This window comes from Enhydra lutris, unplaced genomic scaffold (assembly GCF_002288905.1).
Source record: "Enhydra lutris kenyoni isolate GAN:26980312 unplaced genomic scaffold, ASM228890v2 scaffoldscaffold55, whole genome shotgun sequence".
NCBI classification, from domain to species: domain Eukaryota; kingdom Metazoa; phylum Chordata; class Mammalia; order Carnivora; family Mustelidae; genus Enhydra; species Enhydra lutris.
In genome coordinates this window covers 15,557,573-15,568,763 of record NW_019154139.1, presented here as the reverse complement: position 1 = coordinate 15,568,763, position 11,191 = coordinate 15,557,573, and the positions used below count along the sequence as shown (strand labels likewise).

The following is an 11,191-nucleotide window of genomic DNA, read 5'->3' as shown; positions in this document are numbered from 1 at the left end:
AAAAGAGGGAATTAAACCGGTGCTCGGCAGTTCCCACCACGGGATGCCAGTTTCCGCGACTGTCAACCTGCCCGACCAGCCAAGGCTAGAGCAGGACAGTCAGCTCCGATAGGAACAAAAAGGAGGCAGAGCCGACGCTTACACCCTCCCCTTAACGGTCTCCTCGCCGCCGGCCTCGAGCGGCCCCGGGACTCCCGTTTCCGGCCCTGGCCGGACCACAGCTCCCAGCATGCCTTTGGCGGGAAGTCTTTCCCGCTGGATGACTACTAATCCCGGCATGCCATTCGGCAAACCAGTAAATTAGTTGGAAGAGGGGAATGCCCCCAACGAACGCAGGGAATTGTAGTCCATTTAGGTGTTGGCTCTTTGAGGGGAGGAGAAGAGCCGGGTAGCTCTCGTCAGCTGAGGAGAATGATTCATAGAGGAGGGTCAGCAGAGAAAAACAGTTCTGTCTGCAAGCGCCCACTTAAAAGGCTGGACTCTTGTCCGAGGGAGGGAGAGGCAGGAGAGTAAGCCAGGCCTCGGGACTGACCCCGCCTCAGGCCGCTCGTCAGGCCTCTATCGAGTCCTGGGCCTTGACGGGGGCGGCCGCGAGGCGCCGGTTGCTGGGGGACCGTGACGTCGCGGGGTGAAAGTTGAGGGGCGGTGACGTCGGCCCAGCCCGGGCGGAGGCTGGCGGGTTGGAGGCAGGAGGGAGGGAGGGAAGGAGGGAAGGAAGGAAGCTGGGAACGAGCGAGCGAGCGGGGGCGCGAGGCGTTTACCTGGAGGCAGCGGCTTGGGCGCGCAGAGCGGCCGCGGCTCCCCCGCACCTGCGGCCATGGATGAGGAGCGCGCCCTCTACATCGTCCGGGCCGGCGAGGCGGGGGCTATCGAGCGGGTCCTGAGGGATTACAGCGATAAGGTAAAGAGCCCTGGACCCGGGCGTGCGGTAGAGCACCCCCGGGCCGCCCTCGGGGCTTGCACCTCGCATCCCTCCCAACCCCCTTCATTCCGGGGATGCGCGTTACTCTCCCCCGAAAACGTTTCCGGCTTGGGCATGCGTGTTTGTGCCCCCAGCCTTCCCCGTCCGTGCATCCTGCATCCCCCTGCCCCCACTCTGGCGCCCACTCCTCTGATTCCGGCCCAGCAGGCTGTCCTGTGGTCCTCCTCCCAAGCGTGCAAGTCACACCCCCGGAATCCGTAGATGTGCGTCGGTGCCCTGTGCCCCGTGCCCCACTCTGGGATGCCTAAGTGCACGCGAGGCTTCCTCACCTGTATAGCATGAAAATCCGTGTTTCCGTGCTTAAACACGGCCCTTGATAGGCATAAAACCTATCAGCCACGATGGCAATTCTTTGTATGCCTACAGCACCGCACACTTTCAAGGCTTGATGTCTCCTGTATGGTCAAACTTGATTCTCAGGGTGTTTATAGGGTAGATGGTACCATCCTTCCCATTTTATAGATGAGAAAACCGAGGCGTTAAGAACTGAAATCATGCCAAGGTCATGGACGTACTATGTTGTAAGTTGGGGGTAGATTCTGACTCCGAATAATACCTAGTACATGTATCGGATTAACAGCTTTCCCATCCATCATCTCATTTAATCTCAACAGCAGTCCTGTGAGGTTTTATCTTCATTTTGCAATTGAGATTGTCTCTGTTAAGTAACTTGCCCAAGGTCATCCTTGTGAGCTGGGATTCCAACTGAGGTCTTCAAACCATTAATTGTTCTTTCCACTTTACAACTGTGCAGTAAAAAGGTATCTTGTTATAGATCCCAGTCACTTCTCTGAATGTTTCTCCAAGAACCGTTAGCTCTCCATTACTTCTCCTTCCAGGAATTTTACATGCGCACTTCAAAAGGTAGCATATCACACCTTTATTCTTCATTCAGGAGATTACTTTATAGGAATTGACTGACTACTCACTTCTGTGAAAACAGCCAACACCAAGTCTCACCTTAGATACAGCATCTTCTTCCTTTCACTTGCTCCCTCTCGTAGTTTCCCCTTCTGTGTTTGCTGTGTGCCCACCACTGCACTTTATTGTACTTTGTATGATTGAGCTGCCATTGTGCCGTTTCTGCCCTGGGTGGAGAAGATCCAAAGATAAGACACCTTCATTTCCATTTCATCTTCCCAAAAACCCTGTGAGGAAAGTGGTGGTATTCCCCATTTCCCAAATGACATTTAGGATAATGTTGCCCTAAGTCCACACAGTCACTTAGAGATGGGGCTGGGATTTGAATATAGGTTGTCTGACAGCTCTTTCTACACTACTATGTTGCTTTCTCTGGGAGGATGTATGGCTTGATTAAATTCTGTTTGTATCTTGCTCTTCCACTCTTTGATACGCTTTACTATTGTGTATCTGCCTAATTTAGGAGAAATTCATTTAAGGCATAGGTGTACATATTGTGGAGATTATATTCATTTAACCTGATTTGTAACTCCTTTCCAAAAAGAAATTGAGGCAGCTACCAACTGATTTTCAAAAGAATGGGTGTTGAATCAATGAGTATTTATTTTGCAATTACTATATGCCAGATATCCAGCAATAAATAGGAACTTTCTTCTTTAGAGAAGGGAGGAGGAAAAACCCCCAACTGGATCTTACCACTTTCTTCAATATTTCTCCTTCCCTTCATGTCTAAGCTGACCAGAACTCCAGATTTGATTCCTTGAGTTTATCTCTTCCTCTCCTTGATCTCCCTCCAGGTTGGTTTCCACTTACTACTCCTGGCCAGGTGCTGTCAGAGTTTAGCTTCTGGACATCTCCAGCTCTCCTTTCACATTGGGAATGTTTTTAAAGTTATAGTGCCCAGTGTATATTATTTAAGGCAGTATTCCTGAAGTACTCTTTGAGCCATGCCTGAGAATGCTCTGATTTGACACGAGCCCTGTCAGTCAGCTCCTTCAGAAAAGAGCTCTCATGTTTAATGCTGATTATAGTAGGGCTGGCGTACAAAGAAAATAGCTAAGGTTCATATTGGCAATGGGGCTTTGCCCCTCAAGGCAAGGGAGACCTTGGAGGCAGATGAATAGGAAGGGGAAGTATGACTGTGGTGGTCTGGCAATAAAAAATGGGGAGGTGAAATTAAACTACCCAGCTCTATGGGATATGGAGTCTAAAACCCTTAAGTAGCTGAATACTGTGTGCTTCATTTTCCTCATCTGGAAAAATAGATTTGAGAAATGTTTAGGGACATTGAGGAGTCTAACCAAGAATGGAAATGAACGATGTACAGGGAAAGTGACAGGTTTGTTATTTGGAGGACGACGTTCTTTATGCTACCTTATTTCTCTAATAAAGCTAGAACTTGGGACAGTTCTAGAAACACAGTGTATACATTTGAGTAGGGTATGTAAATAGCCTGGACCATGTAAGAGGACTTTTTGCTTTCCAGTTTGAGGTTGAGTTCCAACTCTTTGAGCTCATTCCACAGATTTTTGCAGAGGAGCATGTTTAATGGGCTGTTCCCGCCAGATAGTGGAAAGAAGGTAGAATTTAGAGTCAGATAAATTTTGGTTCAAATCTGCCTTTTATTGGCTTCATGGCTATGGATGTTATTTTAAGCCTGAGTCTTGGCTTACTAATCTGTAAAATAGGGATACTATTACCTAAGTTATCATATGGCTTAAATTAACTGAAGTTTAATGCTGTACACTGAACACAGTGCACCTAGGAGGCGCTTACTCAGTGAGTTATAGTTCTAGTGATCAAGGTACTCAGGACATCCTGTGGCCATAGCACAGGCTCTGGAGCCAGACTGCCTGGACTCTGATTTTCAACTCACCATCTATGTGGCCTAGGACAAGTTACATAACTTTGTTGTGGCTCAGTTTCCTTACCTGTCAAACAGGGACAATAATAGTACCTACAGCATAGGTTTGTTGTCAGGATTAAGTGAGTTTTATGTCTAAAGCACTTAAAACAGTACCTGGCAGTGAGGAAGGCAGGAGTTAAACCTGTAGTACTGAGTTGATGTAGCCTGATTTAACAAAAAATTAGGGAAATATACTCCAGCCTTTCTTTTTCCTTGACCCTTATATTTTCTAATGGGTAGCAAAATACCTTGTACCTTGTTTAGAGCATAGTTACCTATCTGGCTCCAGGTAGCAACATCTAATTTCTACTGTATTACTGAGACTCTAATTTTCAAGCCTTCTTCCTTCATTCCCTGACCCTTGTTATTCTGGGGAGAGGGAGGTTCCATCTATCCCAGAAAAAAATGAAACTTGTCTGTTTTTCAGGGGCATAATGCAAGTTGACCTAGCATAGGAAAGTATTAAAAAACAAATAGAGAGAATGGTTACTCTTTTTCATTTGTCTCAATTCACCTGTTAACCTTCATTGAGTGCTTGCTATGTTCTATGTATTATCTATCCCAAGCATTTTCACACGTCATCACATATAATTCTCTTACATTATTACTTATGAGAAAGATAGAAGTATTCTCTTTCACAGGGAATAGGAAATTGAGATTCAGAAAGACAAGTGACTACCTATGGGCTCAAGGGCGTATAGCTAGAAGTGGCAGATTCCATATCCATGTTCTTTAGATTCCATACCCAGGACTCTTTTTGCAAGGTCATGTTGCCTTTACCCCGTCTGTTCTGTGTTTTTGAGCACAGAAGAGAAAAATGTTTTCAGGACCAATACAGTACTTCCTTTGGTTACCGTTGGATCCTAATCACCTCCACTCCAGTTATAGAGTGAGCTATTAATTATGGGACATATGGATTGGTCTAGTGTAGGCTGTCCAGGCTCCTCCTCCTTCAAGTCCTGTTCTGATAACAGATTTACTAGAGGGGGGCCTGGGTGGCTCAGTCAGCTAAGTATCTGCCTTCAGCTCAGGTCATGATCCCAGACTCCTGTGATCAAGTCCCACATCAGGCTTCTTGTTCAATGGGGAGTTTGCTTCTCCCTCTGCCTCTTCTCCCCCCATGCCCCCCACTCGTGTGCTCTCTCTCTCTCTGTGTCAAAATAAATAAAATCTTTAAAAAAAAAACAGATATAGTAGAGAGATTACCGTCTCATGGTGTTGTTAGGATTATCAGAACAGTGATCAACGGCCCCGAGATATACAGTATTATCTTAGCTCCTTGAATCAGAGGATATTTAGACTAGAAGGAATCTCAAAGGTAATTGGATCTGTCCCCTTTAGTTAATAAGTGAAGAGACTGAGCCTAGAGTCGTCAACTATGATGATAGAGAGATGGCTTGGTAGCCGTAGAGACTACCTGGATTTATGATTATCCCATAGCAATCTCCAGCAGGATTCCATTTTGGAAATATGACAAATTTATGACCAAATTAAAGATAACAGTTATATAAGATATGGGGAAGTAGGTAGGTCTCCAAGAGTACTCCTCATAAGAAAAGAAAATGATACTGATCGCAGCAAGCTCTTCATTTATGTGCTAGAAGAACCTGATGGATAGGGACCTAATATTGAGCCAGTTCTAGAAATACAGGCCACACATTTGAATAGGGTATGTAAATATCCTGGTCCATGTCAGAGGACTTTTTGCTTTCCAGTTTGAGGTTGAGTTCTGACTCTTTGAGCTCATTCCACAGATTTTTCGCAGAGGAGCATGTTTAATGAGCTGTTCTTTGTTATACCTTGTTCTTGTTTCCAGACTGAATTATACAATCTCAGTTACTGGCGTTTAGTTCTAGGAATAATCTCTATTCGTGAAATACAGCACAACACACACACACACACACACACACACACACCCAGTAGGCAAATTCCCTTGTATCAGTACTGTTTGAGTATATCTTCTAAAATATGAAATGACTCCTAGTTCTCTAGTAGGTCAGTATTTGGCTAGATGCCACATCATAGGCCATGCTATAATAACAATAGCGGCCACTTATTGAACACCTGCAATGTGCAAGGTGCCATACATAAAAGATAAGGAAACTCTGACAGGTAATAAAGTTGGATAACTTGACCAAGGTCACACTTTTTAGTAAACAACAGGACTGTACTCAAACCCAGTGCCGTCTGACTCCTAAACCTGAGCTTTTTAGAGCCTACTCATGGGATATAAAACCTACAGGGAGGAGTCCTCTTAAAAGTCTGGTCTATCACGGAGCTGTTCCTAGTTTACTTGGTCTCTAAATTGAACAATGGTTTTACTCTTTAGTTTATATTTGACTTGTTGCTCCTGTTCATCTGGAAATTAAGCATATAAAGAAGGTGAGTTGGCTGGCTGTTGGCTGGCAGTTCCATAAAGGTATTTATAGCCAGAGTTGCTAGTTCCCCTTCCCTTCCCTTTCAGCCTTTGAAAAGGTATAGAATAAGGGCTAGAAGTACTAAACAGATTAGGTACAATCTAAGTTGTATCAAAGAAACCAGCCCTAGAGAAGCCAACATCTTTGGATCCAAATAATCATAGAGGGCTGAGCTTCTGAATAGATTGGCACATTCAAAATTCAATTTGTATTGCCTACATGCGAGTATATTTTCTAATTAAATTAAGCCCTCATGCTAGTTAGGGCTTTTGAAAGCTTTTCTTCTTTCTTTCTTTGTTAATGTTGTGGTTTTATGACCGGATCAGCCTTGCGTTTAAAAGCAACAGGAAATTTAGTCCTTGGTACTATTCTAAATTATCACCTTAAAAGATAAATTCTATGTAGAAATTGTCTGAAAGATATTTTTATAACTTAATGAGGGTCTTTCCAAAAGATGATTTCATTCTCTGTTCCTTTACCACAAATGCCAGAAAAAGTTGAGGAGAACCATTATATTGGCAACCAGGTTCATTTATCCCAGATAATTTATGAATTTAATATTTCACATATAATGGGAAAAAATCAGCTTTCTTGGTCTCTGAGTGCAATTTATTATCATATGTCTTGAACTTTTATTATGCTTCAGTTTAAAACCTTAGCCTGATGTCTGCTGCTGCTTTATCTAAAGTTAGTTTTTATTAAACCTTGCCTCTAAGTTCCTGAGTTACAGACTTCAGAGTTACAACTTGTTCTTCCTTTCTCTATTCTTTCTTTCTTTCCTTGTTCATTCATTCATCTTTCATTTTTCAAATTCCCCTTTTAATTATGAAAATAATGTACCAACAATGGATTTTGTCAAACCTCACCAGAAATCCTACCACCGCTATACAGTTGCTTTTATTTTTGCATTTTAACACTCAAGCCTTTGTTCGAATGCATCCATGTACTTAAACAGGTACTGTCACCATGGACATCTAGCTTGGTGTTTTACTATTTTTCCACTTGATGCCATTATAAGTAATCTTCCATGTTGTTAAGATATTTTTAGCCATCTTTTGTTTTAATAGCAATGTAATATTTTATCAGTGGATGCACATCAGTTTATTTCCTCAGTCTCCTGTTGTTGGATATTCAGACTCTCTTTCTTCCATAATATTAGATAACACTGCAACAAATATGATTATGTATATAATTTTTCTCTCCTTCTGGATGACTTCATTAGGATAAATTCCTAGGAGTAGAAGTTCTGGGTTAAAGGATGTGAATATTTTTATGTTTTCTAGTATATGCTGCCAAATTACTTTCACTTTTAGAGTTTATGTCAGTTTATACTGCTGCCAGCAATAGCACACCTGGATTATTGATGCCCATTTCTTAGAAGGCTTTACGTCCTCAGTCTTGGTCTCCTTTGATCTGGCCTTTAAGCAGCTGCCCAAAATATTCTTCCAGAATGCTCTACTGTTCATACCTCCCTCAGAATCTTCCTTTAGTTGCCTGTCACCTATCTGCCAGATCAGGTATAAATTTTTAAATTCAAGCTCTTCTTACCACCTGACATCATCCATTTTAATTGTTTCGCAAACCGTATGTGAGGCAGCCTCTTTCCAGTTTCTTCGAACAGCCTTGTCTCTTACCTCTAAGTCTTCCCCCTGACCATTTCTTCAGAACTGCTTCTCAGTCAACATTCTACATCTCATTTAATTTCAAAAATTGCTTCTTCTGTAAAACTGACAAGATAGAACCACCTGTAATGAAGATGTCTTTAGTACTTTGTGTACTTAACTCCTGATGAGTTGCCAATAAATGTCATTGTGGCTAATGAGAAAAATACAAAAGCAAGGCAGAGATGTTCAGTGGATATTTTTTTAAAGGAAAACTTAGGATTCATAAGAGCACTTGATTCTCCTGAATAAAACCTGAGAAAGGGAATGAGAAGCTTTGTGCTCTATTTTGGGTAATATCACTGTTTCTGTTGACAGTGGGCAAGTAACTTACTCCATCCTCTTTTTCAGCCACAGAAAGGAAAACAATGTTGCCAATCATTTGGATTGGAAATTTAGAGTCCTGGCACTCTATTCTCTTCCAGTTATTTTTTTGTCAATATCATTGGCATCATCATCATTACAATCCCTATATTTACTGAGTGTTTACTCAGCACCAGGCACTGAGATGTATGTTATATGCCTTAGCTATTTTAACCCTCACAGCAGCTCTGTGAACTAGGTGTTCCCTCTTTTCACGAGAGAAATACAGTAATAGAGATTTTATTATCTGCTCAACTAGTTAGTGGTGGAGCCATAATTTAAACCTTAATTCTTAGAGAATTCTGAAATACCAGTCTATTAAATCTCTTTCCTGTCTACAATTCTCTGATCATTTCTAAGTGCGTATGAAACAGAAAGCAACATTGGGTCTTAGCAACACTGAAGACCCTTCCAAATTTCTGTCCATTTTATTTTTCCATTCTCTTTCTCCACTTTCCCATCCCCTCACATGTGTCCTATATTTCATTCTGACAGACCTGTTTATTTCACAAATATATCATAGCATTTCACACATCTGAGCATTTGTTTCTGTCCTTACAGTGCTTTCCATTTGCCTTCTGGCAAACTCCTACTCATCCCCTATGATCCAGTTCAAATGCTCTATACTCTGTGCAAAGCATTCCAGATTTCCTCAGGCAAAGTTAGTGGCTTAGTACTCTGTTCTTTTTGTCTGTTTTTCTGCTGTAGGCTTTCATACTGCTTTGTAATTATTTACTTACATGCCTATCTTTCTTCCTTTAATATGATTGTTGAAATACAATGTGGGAAGGCAACATTTCTACAGACATGTTTTTAAATATAACCAAAATTAAAAATCTGTATATTTAAAATGACATTGTTTCCCCTTTTTTCCCCCCTCAGCATAGGGCTACTTTCAAATTTGAATCAACAGATGAAGATAAAAGAAAGGTAAGCTTTGGTGTTTGTGTGTGTGTGTGTGTGTGTGTGTGTGTGTGTGTATGTGTATTTCATTCATGGACTCTAAACAGTGAACTTGTTTTCATCTGGTTATTATTTAGTTTTTGGTTTCCCTTCAGTTTGTTTTTAGGAACTCTGAGAAGACGACAATACCAGGGGTAGTATGGATTACACCCAACTTTCTCTGTTTCATCCTCACAGGACCATTATACTTGCGTAAATCAGGGAAATGGGAAGAGTTTAGAGGGGACTCTCCCCATATCTTCTCACCTCCAGAGATTGACTTTATTTGGTGGCAGAAATGTAGGCTGCCCCAAAATGCATTGCTAATATTGGGAAACGTGGCTTTGGATTAGGTTTTGGGAAAGCAGCTGTTCGTGGTGCTGCCCCTCAACCACCCATTGTTCCCTGGACTGGTAGTTATTTATATTGTCAGCAATTGTCTTGGTCACTGACTTCACAGGCATAGAGGAAAATGGAGTCAAGAGCCTCACCAGCGGAGGAGTTATAAAAAAGGGTGGATCAGAGGGGTGCCTGGGTGGCTCAGTCAGTTAAGCGTGTGACTCTTGATTTGGGCTCAGGGCATGATCTCAGGGTCATGAGATCAAGCCCTGCGTCGATTTCCACCCTGGGCACATAGTGCCTACTTAAGTTTCTCTCTCCCCCTCTCCCTCTCTCTAAAAACAATAAAAAAATAAAAATAAAAATAAAGAAAGGGTGCATAAGAGATAAGACCATGTAATGTTATGTTTACCTGTTGGGGCTGCCTGTGGTTGCTTTACTTAGCTGATTAGAGCATGATGCTAAAGGAGGAGCTCACCTCCTCAGATTCCCCTGAGCATTTTGCTGGGCCCCCTGCATCTATCCCTGGCCATATAACTATCAAGACCAAGTGAGAGAATATGACTGAACCAGTGTAAACCTATCACTGCTGCTGACAAAATAGCTTAAATCCAGGGCTCTGCTGGGAATGGTTTGATAATATGTTGAAATCATCCCTTTATTTACCTCTACCCCCATATATGTCTATATTTTGCTCATTCTACCTCTTAAGACTCCTTCAGTCCATTATCTTCTTAATCCCTGACCTAATTCAAGCCTTCACCTGAGTTACTGTACTAGTTTCCCGACTGTTCTTTCTTTTTCCAGTTATGTGTCTTTTCAGTCCACTGTCCATAATTCTAAAACAACAATATGATCTTGTCACTCCCAACTTTAAAACCCATGAGTGACTTTCTTTGCCTATAGAATAAGGTCAGGCGTCTTAACATGATATAATACATGTCCAGTCATCTGATCTCTGTCCGGTACTACTCTATTATATTTTATACTTTAGTCATATGAAGTATTTCCAGCTACATACACATCCACATCCCTCTGTCTCTTTCTTCCTAACTTTGCACAAGTTGTTTTCTACCTAGAATGCCCTCTCCTTCTTGTATACCACTTCCTCTTTTCACCTACTCAGCTCCAGGAACACCTTCAGGAAGCTTCCTCTGACATTCTGTCATGATGAAGTAGCCCTCTTCAGTGTTCCCATAAAATTCTATGTAAATCTCTAACATTATGATTGCACATAGTCTCTCTCTTTTTTTTTTTTTAAGATTTTATTTATTCATTTGTCAAAGAGAGAGAAAGAGATCACAAGTAGGCAGAGAGGGAGGGAAAGCAGGCTCCCTGCTGAGCAGAGCCCCATGCAGGGCTCGATCCCAAGACCTGAGGTCATGACCTGAGCCCAAGGCAGAGGCTTAACCCACTGACCCACCCAGGTGCCCCACATTATCTCTCAATTATATATTAATGTCTCTCGTTGATAAACTCTTCACACTCCAATGATAGATACTAATATTTATATCCTCAACATCTAGAATGAACAGCACATAATAGGTACTCAAAAAATATTTATTGAATGAGTGACATGGGTATAAACTCTGAAGAGTGAAGATTTAAGATTTAAGATTTCTTTTGGATTTGAACAATGTAGACAAGACTAGAGTGTGGT

At 42.0% G+C, this 11,191-nt stretch overlaps 1 protein-coding gene across 7 annotated transcripts in view; it reads left to right on the top strand.

The window, feature by feature from the left end:
* The first annotated feature begins 703 nt into the window (after positions 1-703).
* Positions 704-11,191, top strand: part of LOC111157569 (RIC8 guanine nucleotide exchange factor B) — a 97,809-nt gene continuing 87,321 nt past the window's right edge. For 5 of the 7 annotated variants that reach the window (XR_002641307.1, XR_002641308.1, XM_022519090.1 and 2 more), the window contains exons 1-2: positions 704-901; positions 9,133-9,180. Coding sequence is in view for 5 of the 7 variants with exons in the window: in XM_022519090.1 (XP_022374798.1) it covers positions 818-901; positions 9,133-9,180 (132 nt within the window). In the remaining 2 variants the exon portion in view is untranslated. The remainder of the gene's footprint in view (positions 902-9,132; positions 9,181-11,191) is intronic. The other 2 variants (XM_022519091.1, XM_022519087.1) reach the window with 1 other exon arrangement.